The sequence below is a fragment of the Geotrypetes seraphini genome, chromosome 10 (genome assembly GCF_902459505.1).
Source record: "Geotrypetes seraphini chromosome 10, aGeoSer1.1, whole genome shotgun sequence".
Taxonomy (NCBI): domain Eukaryota; kingdom Metazoa; phylum Chordata; class Amphibia; order Gymnophiona; family Dermophiidae; genus Geotrypetes; species Geotrypetes seraphini.
In genome coordinates, this window is record NC_047093.1 from 74,077,490 (window position 1) to 74,102,560 (window position 25,071).

At 42.4% G+C, this 25,071-nt stretch overlaps 1 protein-coding gene and 1 long non-coding RNA gene across 2 annotated transcripts in view; one reads left to right on the forward strand and one right to left on the reverse strand.

The window, feature by feature from the left end:
* The window catches only part of WDR38 (WD repeat domain 38), a 42,063-nt gene extending 35,152 nt beyond the window's left edge, over positions 1-6,911 (reverse strand). The window contains exons 1-2 of the mRNA XM_033961337.1: positions 6,661-6,911; positions 3,892-4,012 (exon numbers count right to left, since the gene is read on the reverse strand). Coding sequence (XP_033817228.1) covers positions 3,892-4,012; positions 6,661-6,729 — 190 coding nt within the window. The 5' untranslated portion in view covers positions 6,730-6,911. The remainder of the gene's footprint in view (positions 1-3,891; positions 4,013-6,660) is intronic.
* A 5,590-nt stretch (positions 6,912-12,501) lies between these two features.
* The window catches only part of LOC117367396, a 31,032-nt gene continuing 18,462 nt past the window's right edge, over positions 12,502-25,071 (forward strand). The window contains exons 1-2 of the long non-coding RNA XR_004540761.1: positions 12,502-12,560; positions 15,520-15,612. This is a non-coding gene — a long non-coding RNA (uncharacterized LOC117367396). The remainder of the gene's footprint in view (positions 12,561-15,519; positions 15,613-25,071) is intronic.

Genomic DNA, 25,071 nt, shown 5'->3' on the forward strand with positions numbered 1-25,071 from the left:
TCTGGTGGCAGAGGGTCCCCTGAGAAAGAAGATATCATCTTCCACCTCGATACGTCCTGTGATGTATTTAAATGTCTCAATCATGTCTCCCCTCTCCCTACGTTGTTCTAGAGTGTAGTATAGTATAGTATAGATCAATTCTGCACCGTCAATGCCAACAGAAAAGCATGCCTTTTTTTTGCACGTACAGAACACAGATATACTTTCACCTAGTATAGAATAAGTAACCACAAATTAAAAATAGAATATTTAGATAGCAATGAAACTGCAGCCTAAGAAGCCAGATTCAGCATAGAATGCAGCACCACATAAACAGTGCATGTCTTCTAGTACTGTGCAAAATATAAAGACAGCAGATGTAAATTTGAAAAGACTGACAAACATCAATCATCACATAGAAACAAAACAAAAATGGAAAATAAGATACCGTGTTATTGGACAAATCCCAACTTTCAGAGACCCAAATCTCCTTCTTCAGGTCAGTACTCCACCTCAGTACTGACCTGAGGAAGGGTTTTTTGGTCTCTTAAAGCTAGTAAAAAATATATTCAATTAAAAGATCACCTTATTTCCATTTTCAAATTATAAACATTTATTAACACAGCTATAATACTACTTTATCCTCAAGCAAAAAAAACAAAACAAAAACAACTTTTGTCTCTGGGTTTCTGCTTTTCTCATCTTCCCTTCATTCTCTCAATTCTTTCCAATGTCTGTTCTCTTTCTGTGCCCCTTCCATATGACTTGTTGGCCCTCTTTCTCCCCATTCCATCCAGCCTGAGCCCCCATCTCTCCTTGATCCAGCATTTCCCTTCTGTGTTTTTCAGTCACCGTTCCACCTCTTTTCCAGCATCACCCTTCTGTGTGCCCATCCCAGAATCTTCATTGTGTCTCTGTCCTTAACTTCCCCTTTTTTCAGCATTGCTTCTCTGTGTCTCTATTTCTATTCCCCTTTTCCAGCACTATCCCCCTTCAGCAATGCTCCCTCTGTGTGTCTCTATCACCTCATTCCCCTTTTCAGCATTGTCCCATCTGTATCCTCATCAACCCTCCATTTCAGTATTATCCCCCACCCCTTCCCTGCGGCCCTTTTCGGCGACTCGGCAGTGACGGCGATCAAGACAGGCTGCCAACGTCTTGGCATTCCCTCTGCAAGACCCACCTATGCAGAAACAGGAATTTGAAACAAAGAGGCGGGACTCACAGAGGGAAGGCCCCAATGCCAGCAGCCTGTCCTGATCGCTGCTGCTACCAAGTCACTGAAGAAGGCCATGAGAAAAGGGTTACAGGTAGAAGGAAGAAGAAGGAGCTCCGAAGCATGAAGCCAACCCAGGCAGGAATGATTTCTTTTTCAGTGCTGCCACCGCCACCCCCTGAAAAGGCAAAAATCGGACTAAAGTGGTAAATTAAAAAAGCCACCCGGACGCCCGTGGGAGTCCTCAAAAAGAGGACATATTTGGGGATACTCGGACATCTGTTAACCCTAGTTTTTACTGAAAAATGCTCTGAATCTTTCGAAAGAGCCAATAGTAGCTCTCTGTTCTTGGCAGTGGGAGGAGTCTACACAGTGTGCATGACAGCCTCCTCATTGTCATAACATCAGAGGCAATAGCAGCTCCCCACACCTTAAAACCTCTGATTCAGTGAACAGAGAAATCTCCCCTCCTCACACAAAATTCTTTGTAGCAGTGTATTGCCTGTAACCCGCCTAGAACTCTAATTAATGAGGATTCAGCGAGATATGAGATTGCACATAACATATATTGTAATCTACCTAGAATTAACAGATTTTGCAGACTATAAATATTTGAAATAAACAAGTAAATAAGTAACCATGCAGCAGCATTCTGCAGAGATTTAATAGCACCTGAAGAAAGATCCTGGTATAACAAATTACAATCATCCAACTTTGATAGAATTAATTTTTGCAAAACTTTCCTGAAATCAACAGCAGTGATCATAGGTTTCAATTTTCTCACCAAGTACAGCTTGAAGAATGAATCCTGAATGATGGCTTTAATAAGCGATACATCAAATGTAAATAAACTTGAAACTTGAATCCGTGGTCTTAGAATAATAGCACCCTCAAATGCTGCATCTGCTGATATACCTTAACCGAAGCAACCCTGATCAACTAATGACCATTATCTCCATCTTAGACAGATTCAGAGCCAACCTATTATCTTTAGCCACAATAACCAAAACGGATTGCAATACAGGTACTCGTCGACTTACGACTGTTTGACTTTACGATGCGTTTACTACAGTTTCCTCCGCCAGCTGTTAGCAGCCCCAGTCTCCCGCACTCCCAAGTCTCGCTACGCAGCAGTAATGATATAAATAATAATAATTTTATTCTTATATACTGCCTTATCAAAAAAATTCTAGGCGGTTCACAACAAGGTGAGCTAATACATGGGATACAGATAAAATACAAATTAGAATAATGGACTTAAAAACAATAGAATGCAGAAAATACTGGCATGGCAGGGAAAGAAGTAATACATAGAATAGATAAAATACATCAAGTTGAATATAAGGAACTTGATTGAAAAAAAATGAAGCAGAATGCATTAAGATACCAGCCTATCAAAGAGTTGAGTCTTTAACAATTTTCTAAAATCAAGATAGGAAGAGACCTCTAACATAATTTTTCCAAGCCATACATTCAATTTAGCGGCTTGAAATGAGAGGGTTCTCTCAAGGAACTTCTTATAATGGAGGGATAAGAAAACAAGTGCAGGAGGGATATGAAAACAAAAGGAGGAGGCGCCACAACGAATGTTCACCACAAAGGGATTGTGCTATGCTTGACTTAGAAAGTAAGAAAATGTTGATAAAATATTACTTTAAGTTGATTACAATATCATTACTCAGTCTAATAAGTATTCTTACCTTACGCGACCTTAGAATTACAGGGTTCTAAGTGACAATTTTCAGTATTGTTAACTCCGATGACTTGTAGATGTTACACCACTCACGAGGATTTATTGCAACTTAACCGTTCCTTCATTTCATAAGAAATTACATGGTTCTATGTACAGAAATTAGTCTATGCATGGGATTACAAGGTTCTAACTGCGAGAATGACTTTCGGTACAGTTAGAACCATGTAATTCTAAGTCACGCTTAGTCTAACATAGGCCGACTTACATCCCGATCAACTTACGAACTGTCAGTCAGAACCAATTATGGTCATAAGTCGACGAGTACCTGTAGTAGTTCCACAGCCTTCTCTGTGGTGGAATCAATAGAAAAAAAACAAAACAGAATATGATTGGCATAAAGCCAATAATTCTCACTGAGTGCCAAATTCTCTAAGCTCCAATATCATGGTAAAATACAAATTAGAATAATGGTAAAAAAAAAAAAAAAAACCGTGGTGGGAGCGATTTTTGTTTTACTAGTGATTCTCAGTACAATAGCATCCCTCCTGCCAATCTTCTACAAGGAGGGTATCAGCAGGGGAGGGGGCACTAGACTACCAGGCTTGATTTTGGGCTCTGCAGAAGGGGAGGGGGAATTCGGGCCATTCGTTTCCGGTGGCGGGTCTGAGCTGCTTTATTTTCCTGTCAGTGCCTGAGCCAATCGGCAAAGTAAAGCTATGACAGCTCAGGCCCTGCTGGTAAACATCAGCCCCAAGTCCTCACAAATTGATGGGTATTCCTTTTTGAGAATCGCACAGAGAGGCCATTTTAATATTAATAACCTCGCTGTACTACCATTTTAATATTAATGGCCTCGTACAATCAGAGGCTACTAGAAAATATGGAAAAAACGACGGTGAGCCATTTTGAGAATTGATAGATTGTTTTACAGAGATAGTTCTAAGCTGTATTCTTGAATGACTGCAGGGTTCTACAGTCCCTCAGAAAGAAAGCAGAATTTTACCTGTATGCCCTTTGACCTTATACAACAGTTTGCCATTCTTTGCATTCCAAATGTGGATCCTGCTGTCATCGGAGCAGGTAAGAAGAATCGTACAGTCTGGTGAAAAGGTACATGAGTTCACCTAGGAAAACAAGGACTTCAATTCATATGCAAACCAGAAAAAAGCCAGCCAATTTTCATTTAATTAATGTTGTTTACCTCCCGTGCTGCTTTCTAGCTATAATCCAGGTGCACTTAATATCATTTTAATTTAATTTGTATAAACTACCTTTTTAAGTAAATGCTCAAGGCAGGGTAAAATAAAAACAGAGCATTTTAATAGTACGGAGCAAAATAATACAAAGACAAAGGCATTCGGAAAAGGAACTTGCTCTTCTAATCCATGAAAGAGATATTTAAAGTGACATGATACACAATTACAGCCTCCTGAGCCACCCTAGGGCTCTGGAAGGAGCATAACAAGTTCATCATTGCTACTTATTAAAACTGTAGGGCAAAAACATTTCATTTAGCAAAATTCTCTTGCTCCATTGAGGAAACCAGGACTGGCATTAGGGAGGTTCAAATAGGGCAGTTGCTCTGGGCATCCATGCTTCAGGGAACCCCAAGCCCATTAAAATCTGAAGAAGATACAGCCTGTTGGTATGCTTTGGAATTCCCTTCTAAATATTTGCCCTGGAATCCAGAAGATTGAACATCTGCCCTGGAGGAAGCAATGCATTCGTTTTTTGAGTTTTGATCATAGATGTAAACCATCTGTACTTACTTTTTCACTTAATCCTCTTTTGCAGGGGAAGGGACATATCTAGAGAAGTGCAATTTTACAGTGACCTTCTGTCTTATGCTACCTGAGCAGATCTGATAGCTTGTGCCCTATAGATCAGTGTTTTTCAACTCGGTCCTAGAGTACCCCCTTGCCAGTCAGGTTTTCAAGATATCCACAATGAACATGCATGAAAGAAATGTGCATATAATGGAGGCAGTGCATGCAAATCAAGTTTATGCATATTCAATGTGGATATCCTGACTGGCAAGGGGGTACCCCAGGACCGAGTTGAGAAACACTGCTCTAGATGAAGGATCACCTCCTACCCAAGTTTCAAGTTTCAAGTTTAATAATTGGCTTGTTCAATCGCTTAATCGGATTTCTAAGCGATGTACAATAAAATTTACATAAGGAAACAAAAACATTACATACACTTAATTAATTATAATATAAACAAAAGGTAAGAGGGGATGAAATACATTTTTTTTTTATAGTAAAGAAAGAACATACAGGGAAAAAACAAAAGGAAGTTATAAAAAAAAAAAAAAAAAAAAAAAAGCAGAATAATTCACTAAAATAACACTTTATAATAAAATTTATTTAATTTGCAAATGCATCTTTAAACAGAAAGGTTTTTAATTCGCTTTTAAATTTCCCAAACACCTTCTCCTCCCGTAAAAACATGGGAAGCGCATTCCAAATCTGGGGAGCTGTACATGAGAAGATAAATTGTCTTCTTGTACTAATAATTTTTAACGAAGGAATTGATAAAAGGTGACGTGGTGAGACCCGGACAACTGCAACAATCATGATGCCAGCCACGGAAGCCTAAGAGAACTGACAACTCCCTCGTTGTTAGCTAAAATCAAGACCTTTTCGTTATTTTTGACCTAAAAATGTGCTAGCTGCAGTGTGTTTCCCAGAGAGGTTAAAACAGCTCCCTGTTTACTTCTAGATATCTCTTACCATCTTGATTGCTGGTAAGTCAAACCAGCTCACTAGGTCCTGGGTCTGGCACATTAGGCAAAGGAACCTAATCATTATACTAACCTTTTTTTTTTTTTTGGGGGGGGGAGGGTTGGGAGGGAGGAGAAAGCGGGGGTTGGGGGGGTTGGGAGGGAGGAGAAAGCAATACAAGCAGATTGGACTCATCCTGTCCTTTTCTTCCTGCTGATTTCATAGCTGTTTGATTCAAAGCTGAACTATTTTAGTGTTGACAAAAGCATTCATCTAATACAGTGGTTTCAAACTCAAACCCTTTGCAGGGCCACATTTTGGATTTGTAGGTACTTGGAGGATTGCAGAAAAAAAATAGTTGATGTCTTATTAAAGAAATGACAATTTTGCATGAGGTAAAACTCTTTATAGTTTATAAATCTTTTCCTTTAACTGTTAAAGGAAAGATTTATAAACTATAGAGTTTTACCTCATGCAAAATTGCCATTTCTTTACTAAAACATTAACTATTATTCTGCGGCCCTCCAAGTACTCTATTTTTTCTGCGGCCCTCACAGTTAAAGTTTAACATCTTTCCTTTTCCTTTGAATTAACAAAAGATTATAACAGTTGTAACAGGCATCCGCAACCGCCTTCAGCTCTCACCTCCTCCAGCACTGAAAACACGCATAAGCTGCACTGCCTCCAACCATTGCTCCAACGGTTACCTTACGTTCTGGAACATTGCCCGCTTCACTGCTGTAACCTCATTCAAGCGCTTTCCTGTGTCTGCACGTGATTGGACTCCACCTCACAATCACATACAGGAAAGCGCTTGCGTGAGGTTACAGCGACTGCTGGACGCGACCACCGGACACTTGTGGAGTGGACAATTGCGTACAGAGTCTGAGGGCCTCAAAATAGTACCTGGTGGGCCGCAAGTTTGAGACCGCTGATCTAATACAAAAGCATGACACCATCCCTTTTCAGCAGTGAAATCACAAGTTACATGTTTGTTGTGTATTATGCCCCAATGTATATTCAAAGAATGTATAACCAGCCCTTACCTCTCCTTTGTGCCTTTCAAAATATCGTATTCCAATCACAGAAAAACTCTCTGATGGATTCTTCCACATCTTCTTCCCTTTCCGTCAGCCACCGTTGCCCCCAAAAGTGTGACTGATGGGGTGCTCTTTCTTCTCCCTTTCTATGTCATAATGAAAGTGTAGGTCTAATGTGGCCAGGACCTTTCAATTGAAGTGAAATAAAGGATCTTGGCCATGATTTCCTTTTCTGCTTACTGTGTACAAAGCTGGCCTTGTTGTCTCCATAGTTACCAGAGGTTCACAGTGCAAGCCAGGGACTAGCCGCCAGTCATGTTTACATTCCTCTGTATTAGCAGCTACTGGGCAGAGTTTTGCTGGGATACTTCTCTGTATATACATATGTAAAATAAGATGGATGCTATGGCTGGATTTCTCACCTGATGTCATGGAGGGGTTGTGATGTCATAAAGTCTCATTGACCAATCGGGGCAAATCAGACCCTCTCTAGTTCCCTACATGAGCACTATGTTCTGACTCCTTTTGTCCTGTGTGTCTATTATAATTAGATTGTAAACTATTTTGAGCAGGGACCGTCTCTTGCATGTCCAATGTACAGTGCTGCATGCACCTGGTAGTGTTATAGAAATAATACATAGTTGTTGTTGATGACTGCCTAAGCTGGTTGGTCAGTGAGAAACCAGCGGGGCAGATAGGGAATTACTAATTGTGAAACCTTTTTTCTGGCTTGGCATACTGCATACTGATTGTGGACCCTTTTGCCCAGCTCTCAGTAGACAAACTCATATACACGTATATGCACACATGGAAAACCCTTCCACATACATTCTCAAACCAATGCTCTCCCACACAAATATGAAAATGGGAGGGGGGGAGGATATTGGAATAGAGCTTTGCTCATTTTGATTTATCTTAATTGGCTTCCAGTCTATCATTTGATTTTGTGAACAGCAAGTTGTGGAGATTAGGTCCTATTTATTTGGTTTCTTATCCTGGAAAATCCATGTGCAAGTGTTGCATTTCCTATAACTCAAAAGGATGTCTTCAAGTAAAAACCGTAGGCTAGTGGCCACCAGAGGGCAAGCTATTAATGATAAATTCTCAATGATTTGGAATAAATTTCCAGGAACAGTGACATTCTAACAGTTATTTATTTTTCTATACGGTTTCAAGTCATATTTTTTGTATAGATTATGATGTGATTTGGATCCTTGCCAGTCCTCCTGCTTTTGCATAAGATAGGCTTAGGACAAGGCTGACAACTGGATCCAGATTCTCAGGAAAGGGTTGATCCAGTTCTGGGTTAACCCATTGCATGCAGCGACTTGTAGTTCTGATTTCCCCATTGCATTCCCTAAGAAAAGCAAGACTGCAAGTCTCAGCATGCACTGGGATAAATCAAGGAGTATTTCAACCTCATCTTGCAAATCTGGATTCAATTGGAAGCCTTAGCTTAGGTTTATCTGGGGATATAAGCTATTTAATTATGGAACAATAGATTTTATTTATCAGGATTGAAAGAGTTGGACTGATTGAAAATTATAGGAATAAGAAGATCGGACATGTTCTCTGTGATGGGCCCTCAATGGTGGAACGCTCTGCCACAATATATTAGAAACGAAAAAGATGTCACAATATTCAAAAAATCTTTAAAATCTTACCTGTTTAAAGATGCTTTTAATATTTAAATTTCTTAAGTGAGGTTTCAAATTGTGCTATAGTTTAACCACCCCTCACCCTCTTGTTTTTTCCATTTTTCTACCAAAATTGAAAATTGTAACTTTTGCTTTTTCCCTCCTGACTCATGTTTAAAAGTATATTGTTAAAATACTCTATTTTGATTTTGTTCATCGTTTAGTAATTTTAATAAGCGATTCATCAAACATATTAAGAAACTTGAAACTTATTGCCATAGATCAACTCTGCTTGGTTTTAATTAATAAATTAATTTTAAAAATTTATATTACGTATATCCTGCAATTTTATGCAGAGTACAATGAAACATCCAAATAAAGATAACAAATTACAGTACAGCCTTCTCATGCAGCACATATTTCAATAAAACAAAATAATACAATAGATATATTACATTACAACCAATTTAAACGTTTTACGGAATATATGCAAAAAAAACCCAGTACCAAACATGACAATTTTCAAAACTGCAAAATGTCTATCAAATTTATTGATAGTTGTCTTGAATCCTATGGGGCTCATAATTGAAATAGAACTACATCTAAAACCGGCCTAAATTGGCACTTGGACGATCAGTAACACAAGTCGTCCAAGTGCCGATAATTGAACTGGATTTTAGACGTATCTAAAAATGACTTAGGCCTTCACAGTGCTGTATACGCCCAGAGCTAAAAGGGGCATTTCAGGAGGAGTGTCAAGGGTGGGATTTGTGCGGGACGTGGGACATCCTAGACTTAGTCGTACTGCGTGTATAACCGAAAGTTTTATAACACTGCCTAGATGGAACTTGGACGTTGTGACTTAGGCCATCTAAACCCAAGTCTAAGTCCACAGAAGGTATCTAAAGTGATCAGATAAGTACAGAATCCCACACATTGCCCCAGTGATCACTGACCCCCCAACCCCCATAAAAATCATAATAACAACTTTACATATCTGCCTTCAGAACATCAGCACCTGGCAGTTTGGTATAGGAAAGCCTAGTGGTCTTGGGGGGTGGGTTAGTGAACCATGGAGTGGAGGACCCAGGCCCATAAGCCACTCTAATCACTGCATTCATGGTGAAACATGTGCACCTCCCCAAACCCCCCAAAACTCTTTTTTACTGCCATATAAGTGGCACCTGCACTTATGTGGGGTGGTAGACAGGTGGGTCTAGTCCAGGGGTATCCAACCTGCAGCCCCGTGAAGTATTTTGTGCGGCCCCAGTCGAGGGTGATGCAGTGTTTTCCTGTGCTGCCCCCAGGTGTTTACCATCTTGCTGGCTCCCTCCTTTTGTCTTGCTTGCAGCGCCCCAGAAAATTTTTTTTCAGCCAATGCGGCCCAAGGAAGCCAAAAGGTTGGACACCCCTGGTCTAGTCAGTTCTGGGGGGTGTTTTTGGGGGCTCACCATGACCTATAAGGTTGTGGTGAGATGTGTATGTGGCACCCTTTTTATGAAGTTCACAGCAATGTCCTGTAAGGTACCCCGCTATTCTGGTGCAATATTTGGGTGTCCAGTCCATCACTTTGTTGACCCCGCCCACATCCAAAAGGCCTTTTTCTAAGCGTTTTTGACTTGAACAAATTTTTGGACAAAAATGGGGTATAAAGATGGATGATTAAGCGGCCTGGTCAATCAGATGGCTGGACGAACAGTTAGATGATTAAAAAAAAAAAAGTTGGATGTATTTTTCGAAAATGGACCTTTTCCTGTGTCCGACTTTGAGCAACTTGCGACTTAGGCCCAAAACAGACTTAGACGTTTCTTTTGATTATGCCCCTCCACTTATAAAGTGGGTTAGACATATTTTTGCATTACATGAAAAACACTGGAATATAAACACAGGCACACACACAAACACATATATACACAAAAAATCACAAAAAAAAACAAACACACATGGCATACAAAGACGCACACAAATCTGGGTGGAGAATAATTTTAAAACTTTTTATAGAAAAATATATTTTTAAAATCTTTCATTTATTTTAATTTATCAATATCCCAATATAAACATCAAGATATACCCTTGAATAAGTAGCCATGTTGTAAGACAGGATTAATAAGAAATACAACATACATAAAGAAAATCAAAAGATCAAACAATACAAAGATAGAAGATACAAAATCTTCAAAATTTAAGGAAAACTTACCAAGAGGAGGACAAAATCAAATTATTCATACAGGTGAGAAGGAAAGCCTATGAGAGAACTAGATAGAAAAGCCCCCTCCTTTCAAGGAGAATCTACCTGCATATAATAAATGTAAACTTCTAAAAGACTTACACTGGCTCCCGACTGAGATCAGGGTGAAATTAAAAATCTTATTGGTAACGCACAAAACTGTTCACCTCTCAGAACCACAATATCTAGCAGCCAGACTACAAAACCATTTACCCCTACGCGCTCTGCATTCGAGCCAAAAATCCTTACTACAAATACCCTCCTTCAAAGACGTCAAATACAAAAGCACCAGGGCATGAATGTTCTCGGTAATGGCCCCAACATGGTGGAATGCCCTACCGAAGGAATTAAAGCTAGAAAAGGATACCAGAAAATTCAAGAAATAGATAAAGACTATCCTTTTCTCAGACTACTTCAACTGAAATTATGAAGCTGACAGAGAGAGAAAACTAGAACTTTCAGGGATGTGTGTAAATACGAATAGATTATATTTAGTAGAAATGGCCAACCTCCTTAAGAGGTGTGTAAATATAGGCCTCTTTTTACGAAACTGCGCTAGCAGTTTCTAGTGCGGGGAGCCGTGCTGAATGGCCTGTGCTGCTCCCGACGCTCATAGAGTTCCTATGAGCGTCAGGAGCAGCGCGGGCCATTCAGCACGGCTCTCTGCGCTAGAAACTGCTAGCGCAGTTTTGTAAAAGAGCCTTTGCTGCTTCTGCTTCTAAGCTGGTATAAAAATCCAGTGCTATGAATCTGGAAGAATTGAATCCTAGTGGATAGATTTACTACACTGTATGCTTAATGTGACCATTTATTTTTTTCATCAAAAGGGGACATCTATTAATTGTCAATCCTGCCCTAGCCCCGCCCCAATCCCACCCTAGCCCCGCCCCAACCCTAGCCCCGCCCCCAATCCCACCCCCAATTTCTTCCATTCATTTTTCATGTACACATAATATCTTCATATTAATTCATAATGGTAACCTTAAAATTAAAAAAAATTACAAAGCAAACTATACGCAGAGAAAATGTTAATTATAATTTATATTTGGGGGGGTTTCAAAGATGTGAAGGCAAATGACTTTAAAATATGCAATGTCACCTCAGTAACTATAGAAAAATAGACAAATATAGTGCAAAATATAGACCGCAGATATAAATTCTCAAAACTGACACGTTTTGATCACTAAATTGAAAATAAAATCATTTTTCCTACCTTTGCTGTCTGGTGATTTCATGAGTCTCTGGTTGTAATTCCTTCTTACTGTGTATCCTTTCTTTCATTTTTTTTCTTTCTTTCTTTACTCAGGTCCAACAATTGTCCCTTTCTATTCCCTCCCTCCTTCCTTCCTATGTCCATAGTGCCCCCAATGCCTCCTTCCCATGTCCATAGTGCCCCCCAGTGCCTCTGTCCTGAGTCCCTAGTGCCCCCAGTGCCTCCTTCCCATGTCCATAGTGCCCCCAGTGACTCCTTCCCATGTCCATGGTGCCCCCAGTGCCTGTCCTGTGTCCTTAGTGCCCCCAATGCCTCTTGCCTTTGTCCCTCCCCCGAAGCCAGCCTGCTTGCCTGCCTCCTTAACCTCTCTTCAGTGCTTGATTCACCACCCCCACCCACAGATTCAACCACCCCCGCGCGATTCAAACCCCTCCCCCCGCGTAATTCAACCCCCCTGCCCACCCGCCGGCCCATGTACCGCCGCTGCTTGCCTGTCTGCCTCCCTGCTTGTCCGATTGAAATGCTGGGCCGCCGCCACTTGGCTTCTTCCCAACGTCAATTTTGACGTTGGAAAGGAAGTTCGGGCCAGTCAAGCAGCGATTGGCTGGCCCCGAACTTCCTCTTTGACGTCAAAATTGACGTCAGGAAGAACAAGAAGCAGCGGCGGCGGCCCAGGTTTTCAAACTGCGGGGCAGGGAGGGAAAGTTATCTGCCTTCCTGGTGTCCCCGCGCACAGCTTCCTGAAAATGGGACATTTTTGGTGTCCCGAAGCGGTGGGTCGGGACAACAGGACGGTTGGCCCGAAAACGGGACTGTTCCCTTGAAAACGGTACGTATGGTCACCTTATGTATGCTACGTATGGTGCAAAGATATAACCTTGTGGTGCTTACATGGGCTCTACAATATTCTGCTATTGCTGATTTTCAATGTTAGGAGCTGCAAATGAATAAAAGGAAATATTCTCCCTGTTAAGCACTTTTCCATACAATCCATTATGGCTACTATGGGAGACAAGATGTGGGAATGGACCATCAGTTTGACCCATGATGGAACTTATATTCACATTTTTTTGGTGACCAGTTCTGAGTCTCATCCTATTTTGGTTTCAGTTGTGGCTTTTTTTTTTCTCTTTCTTTTTTTTTTCCTTCTCTCTCTTCTTTGTTATTGCTTGTTGTTTCAAAGAAAGGATTGGGTTATTGGGTATTTGGGCAGGGGTCAGGGGGGTTGGAGGGTGGTGGTTGGTGGATAGTTTTGCTTTCTCAATTGATTCCTTTTTGACATTAATGATACTTTCTATATAATTTTTTATTGCACCTTTTTATAGCTTTGGAATGTAATTGGGACGGCTATGCTGGCCTGTGGATTGCTGCTCAATTTGTATCCTTCTGTCCCATCCTTGTTCCACAGTGGTGACATTGTTGTTGTTGATCTGGTGGGTTGTATAAGGGGTGGGTGGGTGGGGCGGGATTCGGAGAGCTATTATCTGAAATTTATTGATGATCTGTTTAGGGCTCCTTTTACAAAAGTGCGTTAGGGCCCTAACGCGCAGAATAGCGTGCGCTACAATTCCATGTGCGTTAGCCGCTAGCGCCTCCTTTAAGCAGGCGGTAGATTTTTGGCTAGCGTGTGCTAAAACCGCTAGCGCACCTTCGTAAAAGGAGCCCTTAGTGTTTTACTTACCTCTTGATTGCTTATTCTTTTGAGGTAACAGTACCTTTTTGAGGGGGTTGGAATTTTCTTTGTTATTAATCAACAAATCCAAACATAAAGAAGGAGAGGAGGGAAGGGAGAGATAGTTGGAATGGGAACTTGGCTAACATTTATCATATAGATCCACAAAAGAGAAGGAAAAAGATCTCAGAGTTGCCACTCCTGCAGATTATAGTGTTATAGCCCACATATGGAATTGTGGCGCGGTTGTCTTTCATCGATCTAAAAAACCTTCATGATGAATGTGTGACTTAATTCGTCATAATTTTAATATATCACTTTACTACTCTTTATAATTTAAAGTGTCTATCCAATATTTTTATTTGATAGTTTATATTTAATAATTTTTTAATTTTTTCTTTTTACTTTATAAAGACTGTGCAAATTTGCATACATGTAAACCGACAACTACCTAACAGTAACTTGGAATGTGCAAATAAGCAATAATTTTACTGTGCAAATTGGCAACAATTGAACTGTGCAAATATGCAAGGCACAGAATATAGCAGCAAAACTGGTGCAAATAAGCAAATTACAGCAAAGACATATAAAAAAAGCCAAAAAGGCACTTATCTTGTGATTTAGTGGTACAAGATAGATTGCTTAGTTCCCATAAGTAGTATCATTTATTTTGATGACTTTTTGCTCTGATTAACCTCTTTTGTGGATCTATTTGTTTTTGGTTAATCTTTTTCTCTACTCATTTAACATTTATCATATCCCATTTTTTGTCTTGTAGATTTATGCAGTCATCAATAAAATTGTTCACTGTTATATGGGTGGGGGGAGGGAGTTCCTGGAGGATAATGCAAAAATGGGTGACAAGAACTGTTTTGTTATACTCTGTTTATTGTTGTATTTTTGTGCAGTGATCAATTAAAAACTATTGAACATGGGGGAACAAAAAAGGAATATATTTTTAAGCAGGTTTCACCAGAGGGCAGTAACAGCACAAGTATGTTGCTTCTTCATGTAGCTGCTGCTGTGGAAGATTTTGTAGCACAGAATCCCAGTCAGAAACATGCAAACAATTGATAGTTCCCTCTTTGAGCTGAGCTGTGTTTCAGACCAGGCTGAGTTTGATGAAAATTTCAGATCTCACTCAGGGAATTCCATGGAATTTCTTCCCTTCTAATGGATCTTGATGAATTTCAAGGGAACCCAAAATAGATCTCAATCATCTGCTCTGGATATCCAGGAAAACTAAAATTGGACTCACTGAAATCAACTGTCCCCACCACTTCCCTGAGCATTACTTACACTCCCCCCAAATGTGAACCTCCCCCATCTGCATCCCCAATCCAAGGCCTCCCTGTCTGGACCCCTGATGATAATGCCATTCCTCAAAGCCCCTCTTTCCCAGAGGCCTAATAGCCCCTACCTGGTGGTCTAGAGATGAACTTGGCCAGGAGTGATTCCCAGTCGCTCCTACCCTTGTGGAACTGTCTCAAAAATTGTGCCTTTAGTTTTGAGGTCCATGCTTCCAGGTTGATGGACTACTGCTTTGTGTGAGTTGGCTCACAGGTAGGTTTGGCCTTTACCATGGGAGTAAGCAGCCTACAGTTGGTGACTCCTGTGGTAAATCAAGGTGTGGCAAGAACTTGCTTTTTACCACAACTTGATAATTTCCCCCTTCAGTAGCTGAGATCCCACCAAATACATCAGCAAAACCATCATATCTCGAACTGGGGCCACTTTAGGTGTATGCTATTGCTTCAGTGGTGTCATGGCATTTTAAAAGAGATCTGCCATGCAATGCTCTGGAGGAATCCTATCTAACTATGGCCATGGAAAGCAGGGTGTCACTGTGCTTAGCATGCTAGATGTTTGTATGGGGGTGCTGCTGGTGTAACCTTGATCCTCTCTGCAGCAAACATACAGAGAATCTACTGAAAGCCCTTTGACTGATGATTGACAACTCTCATAATTTGCTCATACAGGGTTGGCTTTTTAAAGGTACCTAGGGATCTCCTCTGGGGAACAAATTTATAAAAATCTTGTAATCTTTACTGTACTTAAACCATCAAACATACACAGTGCTGTATAAGATTCCCTCTGATGTAACTTCCTGTTGCAGGACCAAGACATGTCAGAGGGCAGGCTTGAGCCAGTGCAAGCACTGGGTAGAAGACCTTGATCACAACCAGTGAAAAACAGAAAATGTTAAGAGGTATGAAGGGGAAGGTGCATTGAAGAGACCCCTCATTGGTGGTGGTGGTGGTGGGGGGGGGGGGGGTTATATCATGCACCAGCTTCCCTCACTGTTACTGCTGTGTAAGATAAATTCCTTATTCCTGTATCTTGTTTATTCCCAGTCTATTTTTTTCTCTCTTTTTATACACCCTACATATGAGATAAACTATAAGACAGAGCTCTTTCCAGCAGTATGGTAAGGGTGAGCGGTGCCCCTCCCTCCCTTCTTTCCCATGCCCCCTTCCCTTTCCCCTTCCCTTTTTAACTTCTCCAGCGTGAGCAGCATGCCCACGTTGGTCTCGGCTCACCCTATGATGCCACTTCCTAGGCATGGGTCCCGGAAGTGACATCAGAGAGAGCGCCAATGCCGAGGCGGGCAACAACCTCACGCTAGGGCCAGGGAAGTAAAAGAGGTATAGGGGAAGGCAAGGGGCGTGCATGCATGGCAAGGAGAACAGGGGGGGCAGAGAGGAGGAGGGGTGCCGCACCCTTAGAAAGACAGCGCCCGGGGCATTCCTGCCCCCTTTCCCCCCCCCTTATTATGCCACTGGCTCTTTCTGAGTGTTAAAAAAGCTCCTGATGCCAGCAGTGCTTATTTCCTCTAGTTTCAGGTTTATTAAAAACTTGATATACAACTTATGAGTGTTACTTCTCGGCAGTGTACAACAAACAGTGTACAACAAACAGTGTATCATACAAACAAAAGGGAGGACAGAATGGAACTCCATTCTTGCATAGGAAAGAGATAATATTTATTTATTTGTTCATTTTTATAGCCCATCCTCCCCAGGAGCCCAGAACAGGTTACAAAGATACATACACAAACTTTTCAAGAGTAAAAATAGGAGTTAAAAAGAATACAAGAAGTTCATAAAAGACAACTAATTAACTAAAAGAGCAGAGACAAATCAAAATCTAAAACTTGCATAGATAAATAACAAAAAAACAAAAAACCCCAAAACAAAACCAACCTACACAGAACTAGTATTATCATCTTCCAAACTATTCCAGAAACTGATTCAGGAAAAGGCATCAGTAATAAAATAAGGTTTCAGATTAGCCTTCTTCTTCCTTCCTTCTTGGATAAGCACCACTAGGGGTGTGCACACACAAAAAAATATAAAGGCTCATTTTTGGACATTCTTCCTGATTTCGAGACATTCTTTTAGTTTGTTTCCAAATTTTTTGTAAATAGAAATTTTAACATGTGAAAATTGACTTTGCACATGTTCATTCGTACATTAATATGCATTATATTGAATTTGCATGTACTAATTTTTTTAAGGCACACTAATGAACCAAGTGTGCACTAATAAATGCACATCCCTAAGCAATACCGATCTCCTGCCCTTGCCCCATATCCACTGGAAGTTTCCCCCAAGTAATTCAGACTTGGGCCTTCTTCCTTTGGAGTACTCAATTTTGAAAATTCTTAAGAACATAAGAACATAGGAAGTTGCCTCCGCTGGGTCAGACCAGAGGTCCATCGTGCCCAGCAGTCTGCACCCGTGGCGGCCCATCAGGTCCATGACCTGTTAGGTGGTCCCTGACTTTTCCTATAACCTATCTTTACTTCTATCTGTACCCCTCAATCCCCTTATCCTTCAGGAATTTATCTAAACCTTCCTTGAACCCCCGTAGCGTGCTCTGCCCTATCACAACCTCCGGGAGTGTGTTCCGTGTGTCCACCACCCTCTGAGTAAAGAAGAACTTCCTAGCATTTGTTCTAAACCTGTCCCCTTTCAATTTCTCAGAGTGCCCCCTTGTACTTGTGGTTCCCCACAGTCTGAAGAATCTGTCCCTGTCTACCTTCTCTATGCCTTTCAGGATTTTGAAGGTTTCTATCATGTCTCCTCTAAGTCTCCGCTTTTCCAGGGAGAATAGCCCCAGCTTTTCCAACCTGTCAGCGTATGAAAAGTTTTCCATACCTCTTACCAATTTAGTTGCTCTTCTCTGGACTCCCTCAAGTATCGCCATGTCCTTTTTGAGGTACGGCGACCAGTACTGGACACAGTACTCCAGATGCGGGTGCACCATTGCACGATACAGCGGCATGATGACTTCCTTCGTCCTGGTCGTGATACCCTTTTTGATGATACCCAACATTCTGTTTGCTTTCTTTGAGGCTGTCGCACATTGTGCCGATGCTTTCATTGTTGTATCCACTAACACACCCAGGTCTCTTTCAAGGTTACTTACCCCTAGCAATGATCCCCCCATTTTGTAACTGAACATCGGGTTCTTTTTCCCTACATGAATGACCTTGCATTTCTCTATATTAAAGATCATTTGCCACTTTTTTGCCCACTCTTCCAGTTTCGTTAGGTCTCTTTGCAGGTCTTCACAGTCTTCCATGGTTCTAACCCTGCTGCAGAGTTTGGTGTCATCTGCAAATTTAATAACCTCACATTTCGTCCCCTTCTCCACTTATTAGGTTACCTCCCTGTATTTGGCAATCGCCCGAGATTTGCGTTTAAGCGGGGGAAAAACTTAGGAAAACGTTTAAAATCTGCCAACCTCTCTATTAAACATTCTAACACTGAGACTGGTCATACCCCATGTTATAGTTGTAGGTACTTTCAATACTCTTTAAGTATTGATAAGGTTTTTATACCTAACACCAATATACAGTTTTCTTTACATCAATAAACGGAATGTAATTCTACCCAAGTGGTATATGGCATATTCTGCCCATGTCAGAAGCTTTATGTGGGTCAGACTAAACGAGCCATTAAGGCTCGTATTGCCGAACATCTTAGTTGCATCAGAACTATAGAATTATAAAAAAAAGAATGGTGGATCATTGGATTCAGTTTAATCACAGACTCTCTGATTTGCGTTTTTGTGTATTTAAACAATTTTCTGCTCGTTTTGGAGGTGACATTTCCCATTTGCTTACTTATCATGAGCAACGTCTGATTTTTGCTTGGCGGACAGTTGTTCCTAATGGCTTGAATCGCGAGGTTGAGTGGCTGATTCGTCGCTAAATTTGTCTACTTTGTAGTTTCATTAAAGTTATTTTAATTGATTTTTTTGCTATTTATTGTTCCGCCCCCTCCTCTGCTCTTATGACTTACGCCTACTTCTATGGTGTTGTTGGTAGTTCCGGCATGGACTCTCCACCCGGTATGGTAGCCTTGACTTTAGTTTAGTTGTTTGGTTCAAGTTTGTTTCCGTTTTTGTATATGAGTGTTTGCATATTTTACTTTGTAGCTCTGTTCCTTCTCTTGATAAAGACCTTATCGAAACACGGCCTGTGTTGAGGAAGAGCTAGGAATTTTGTTGCCGTCCAGGCCCTGCTAGTGTCTGGTCGAATGTGGAACGTCTTTGATATATCTACTATTAGGGAGTCAATCACTAGTATTCTGTGATGATTAGATAATGATAATAATCTTTATTATGTCACAGCTCTATCTCAACTTACAAAAATATATGTTAAAAACAAATAACTCAATAATTCCAAAAATACATTGATTCAGTATCCAATAACGCTGGAAAAGTTCTTGCGGCTAGAAGTGAAGCCAAATCTTCTTGGTACTCCTGCCATCAGGAGTACCAAGAAGATTTGGCTTCACTTCTAGCCGCAAGAACTTTTCCAGCACTATTGGATACTGAATCAATGTATTTTTGGAATTATTGAGTTATTTGTTTTTAACATATATTTTTGTAAGTTGAGATAGAGCCGTGACATAATAAAGATTATGAACGTCTTTGATACCAATTTCACAGCACTTTTCTACACTGGAGTTTGACTTTTCTATATCTTTGGAATGAATTGAAATGATTTTGCACATGCATTGAAGTTATCACTACACATCAGCACTTCAGTTCTTGATTGGACTTGAACTTTGTTACGTTTAATGAACTGATTGATTCCAGGATGGTCGGGTTGCTCTTCTACTAAGTTCATTGGACTTTTCAGTTAAGTATTTGCTCAACTTTACTTTGTGCCTTCTTTGAGCCTTGGATAGAGCATACCCTGTATACCATCTTTCTATTTATTCTCTATTTGATATTTATACATTCATATTTGTATTGTATCTGTATTTGATGTTGTTTATGTCTGTTTTATCTTATTATGTGTTTTAAATGTTTTGAAATTTGAAAATATTGAGAATTAAATAAAGATTTTTTATATATGATAATTACTGGTTAATATTCAATGATGCTTAATGTTCAATAATGTTTGTGCATTCGACTCATGTTTTTTTTTATTGCTTATGATTAATTGGATAGTTTAAACCAAGTTTCAATGCCAAAAAATGCAAGGTCATGCACCTTGGCGGCAAAAATCCATGCAGGACTTACACCCTAAATGGTGAGATCATATCAAGGACTGTAGCAGAACGTGACTTGGGGGTGATCATTAGCGAAGACATGAAGACTGCCAATCAAGTGGAGAAAGCTTCATCCAGGGCTAGACAAATCATGGACTGTATCCGTAGAAATTTTGTCAGCCGTAAGCTCGAAATCATAATGCTGTTGTACAGATCCATGGTGAGACCCCATCTGGAATAATGTGTACAATTCTGGAGGCCGCATTATCAAAAAGATGTGCGGAGAGTTGAGTCGGTTCAGCGAATGGCCACCAGGATGGTCTCAGGTCTCAAGGATCTCCCGTATGAGGAACGACTGGGTAAGTTGCAGCTGTACTCACTCGAGGAACGCAGAGAGAGGGGAAACATGATCGAGACATTCAAATATGTCACAGGCCATATCGAGGTGGAAGAGGATCTCTTTTTTCTTAAAGGACCCACGGCAACAAGAGGGCATTCGTTGAAAATCAGGGGTGGGAAATTTCATGGTGACACCAGATGCAGGTAAGTAAAATAAAACAAAAGCGTTGCTGTCTTAACATTCAGACCAGCAACCAACGCTACTGGTAGCACCTCAGATACTTCTGTGCACAAGCCTTTAAGTTATGAAGGCTTGGCCCCAACCAGTTCAGATGGAGTTGGTGGGGGAGGGGAGTAAGCGAATCCACCAATTTACTTTTCTGAATTTCAGAATGCCACTAATGGCCCCACTAGCCCAACCTGGATAGCAAGTGGATTCTCCCCACAATTACTCCCCAGGTTCACAATCACATAGTAGAAAACAAAGCCAGCTTAACTAGGCTGGATCCTGGAAGTTCCAACAAAAAAAAACGTGTTTTTTTTTCTTGCTTTTACCTGAGCAGGTCAGCACAAGTCACATTAAACTTTCAACCTAAAGAACCTTTCCTTAGCAACAGACAATCGGGCAGAGTATGCTATAACTCCCCAAACTCCCCAGCCCTGCCACTTAGCTTTCCTGCATCAAGATGTCTTCAGGCAGACTGGGAGTTTCCAAATAGTCCATAGGTTCTGGCTGTGCTGGCTGGCTGGCAAAAGGGCCAGTGTCCTGGGCCCCAGGAGAACAGCCTGGAGAGACCTCTTCCTGGGCTGGCCCAGAGTGAACTGCCCTTTTGCTCCTCAGAGCAGCCTCTAAAGTATTCAGCCGAACACACCCTGCTCTCTGAGGGGGAGGAGCTGCCTGCAAAGTTTGCTTAGATTTTCTCGGCTTCCTCATTATCTCCTTCAGCTGAGAGTTTGTAGAGGGAGGGAGATACCTGTGAGGCTGTTCAAGGCTATTCTCCTCACCTTCCTCTCCTCCCTGACAATCAGCATTTTCAGGATTAAAGGGGAATGCAGCTATTTCCCTTCTCCTGGTCACAACCCTATCCCCATGATTAGCTCTCTGTATGATCGGGCTAGCTTTAGCGAGAGCCAAACCCGGTACAGACAGAGCATCAGGGGTAGGATTGTGACATACCCTCACCTTTAAGGATTGATTGTCCCTACCTTCCAGGGAAGCCTTGCTATCCTCCTGCATTCTGGATAATGTGTCGACATTGGTACTTAGTTTGCCCGGGCGATGCAAGACCCGAAATCGAAATGTCTGCAGGGCCAAATACCACCTGGTTAACCTAGCATTATTATTTCGCATGGTGTTTAGCCATTTCAATGCCGGGTGGTCGGTAACCAGGGTGAATTCACGCTCCTGCAGATAGTGCTCTAGGGTCTGCATTGCCCATTTGGCGGCCAGGCATTCTAGCTCCACCGTCGCATAGTTCCTTTCGTTAGGATGCAGTTTGCGACTGAGGAACAGAATTGGGTGCTCGACTCCCTGAACTTTTTGGCTCAGTATTGCTCCCAATCCTGTCCCTGAGGCATCGGTCTGCAGCACTAAGGGTTTCTCAAAATCTATGGCTATTAGCACTGGGTTAGTGCACAATGCCTCTTTCAGATCCGCGACGGCCTGCCTCCCCTTATCTTCCCAGCGTAGACTGTCAGGCCTATTTTTTTTCAACATGTCCGTGAGGATAGCTGCTCTTGTGGAAAACTCTGGTATAAAGCGACGATAGTAACCCAGGAGTCCTAGGAACCCTCTTAACTGCTTTTTGGAGGTGGGTAAGGGATATTCCTTCACACAGCGTACCTTGTCCACTATGGGCCTGACCCGTCCCTGGCCCACCACGTATCCTAAGTATTTTACTTCACGCTGTCCCAGGTAACACTTCTTAGGATTGACCGTAAATCCGGCCCTTCTGAGAGCTTCTAACACAGCCCTTACATGCTTTAGGTGCTGCGCCCAGTCAGCAGAGAAAATCACTATGTCATCTAAATACGCTTCAGCATACCCATGATGCCCCTTTAGGACTTCCGTGACTCCTCTTTGACAAGTAGCGGCAGCCCCGTGAAGACCGAAGGGCATCCGCCGGAACTGGTAGAGACCATGGGGGGTGCTAAAGGCCGTCTTTGGTCGGGCACCCGGGGAAAGAGGAATTTGCCAGTATCCCTTAGTAAGATCTAGCGTGGAGAGGAATTGGGCTCGCCCTACTCGATCTAGCAAATCATCTACCCTGGGCATGGGGAAGGCGTCAAACTGTGAAACCTCATTGAGCTGGCGGAAATCAATACAGAATCTGGGCGTACCGTCTGCCTTAGGTACAATGACGATAGGACTACACCAGGGGCTTTGCGATGGTTCAATCACCCCTAGTGATAGCATCTCTTGCACCAGACTCTGCACTAACTCTTTCTTTCCCTCTGTCAGCCTATAAGGTTTCACCCTGACCACCTTCCCCGGGGTAGTTATTATGTCATGAGTTACTACCTCAGTCCGTCCGGGCACAGGCGAAAACACATCTTTGAAAGCGTGTACTACGGTTTCTAATTGTTCTGCCTGACCGTCCGTTAGTTCTGTCCCTATATTGACTCCCTCAATTTGGGCCATCTCTGCTATTTGGGGCCCCAGGTCATCATCGAGCTTCTGCTCGGCCATCAGGGCTAAGGTTTCTCTATCCCGCCATGGCTTCAACAGGTTGACATGATAGGTTTGGATTCTATTTTTCTCATCCCTAACCCGGTAGTCTACCTGATTCAGTTTTTCTATAATTGTGGCGGGTCCTTTCCATTCCGCGAGGAATCTATGGGGATCAGTGGGTACCAGTATTAATACCCTATCACCCACCTTTAAGTGGCGAGTCTTGGCCTTTCTGTCATAGTATTTCTTTTGCCTTTCCTGACTCCACTCTAGGTTGTGTTTCCCCAACTGAGCTACTTGTTCCACTCTTCTCCTCAACTGGGCCAAATAAGATAATACGTTAGTCTCTTCCTCCTCTTGGGAACCCCATTGTTCTTTGACCACGTCCAGGATTCCCCGAGGGACCCTCCCGAACAACATCTCAAAGGGACTTACACCCAAAGAGTCCTGGACTTTTTCTCGGGCGGCAAACAGCACTAACGGTATAAAAAGGTCCCAGTCACGTTTTTCCTGAATTCCCACTTTTTTAAGCATTTGTTTTAATGTTTGATTAAAACGTTCTACCATCCCATTAGCCTGGGGATGGTAGGCTGACGTTCTTACGTGGCGAATTCCAAATCCCTGCCAGAACCTTTCCATCTCTTTTGATAAAAAGTTACTCCCCTGATCCGTTAGTACTTCCCGGGGGAACCCCACCAGACAAAACAACCCCATCAATTCTTTCATCAGGGCCGCTGAAGTGGTCTTTCTTAACGGAAAGGCCCAAGGATATCGGGTGGCCACGTCCATGATTACAAAAATAAAATTATGCCCTCTTGGAGTCCTTTCTAACGGTCCTATTATGTCCATGGCCAACCGCGCCAATGGTTCCCCCACCTTAGGGATAGGAATCAGGGGGGCTCTGGCTGGTCTATTTAACGAAAGCTTCTGGCAGGAAGGGCAGGATTTGCAATAATCAGCAACGTCCCGAGCCGCTCCAGGCCAGAAGAACCTCTGGGATATTTGCAACTCCGTAGCCTCAGACCCTTTATGTCCCGAAAGTGGGTGGTCATGAGCTGTTTGCATGATCATCCTCCTAAACCCCCGGGGAATCACCAGCTGCTCCTTGCTATCCCTAGAGTTCCTTCCTGCAGTGCATCTATACAACAATCCTTGCTTTTCTCTAAAGGAAACAGGGCTGCTAGGGGGGAGTAAAGCTTGCCTCCAAAGTTCCAGTAGGGAGGCGTCGGCCTTCTGTTCTGCCGGGAAGGTAGGAAATACCTTCGCCACCTCTCTAGGAAGCCAGGGAATTTCCTTGGTCGCACTAGCCTGCCTGAGAGCTTGGCTTCTCTGCTGCTTTTGTCTCCGGTTTTGTGCCCGGGACCGCAGACTTGACCCTCGGGAACCTTCCCCTATCACCTCTCCTTCAAAGGGAAATATCCTCCCTAGTTCTCCCTCCTCCTCAAGTGAGCTGGGAGGTCCCTGGGACCGAGTGCCTACCAGTGTCTGCTTAGTCTGGAGACAATCTTCTAGGCCTTTCCAGTCCCTACCCAGTATAAGGTCATAAGGAACCCCAGGTACTATCGCTACCTTTACCTTATGGACCCTGTCTCTGCTTAGAATCGTGGTGGAACGCAGAGGGTATCTTACTTTGTCTCCATGTACACATTTAATAGTGACCGAGTCCCCCCGTCTGCCTACCACCTCTGTGGGGAACAATCGTGTAAAACACTGAGTGGACATCATGGACTGGTCTGCTCCTGTGTCAATCAGGGCAGCCACCTTTCTACCGGCAACCGAAACCAAGGCCTGATATGCCTCCGGTATTGATGTATGAGCGCCTAGGGTAACCATCAAGTCCCTTTTGGCCCTGCAAAACTTCATAGTATGCCCTGTTTTCCCACAGCGAAAACACTTAAGGGCTTCTTTCTGGGGAGGCTCCCTAGACTTGGGGTACCCTGAGGCCTTGCCCGGTGGGTCCTGTCCCTGGCCTGCCTTACCCTTTCCCGGACTCTGTATGGAGGTTGCCCTCCCTTCCTCGTAGGCGCCCTGAGCGTCCAAATAGGCCTCGGCAACCTCCACAGTCTGGGCCAAGGTTTTGCAGCCCTGTTTCTGCACCCAACCTCGCAGACCTTTGGCGCGGACTGCAGAAACTGTTCCCTTATTACTT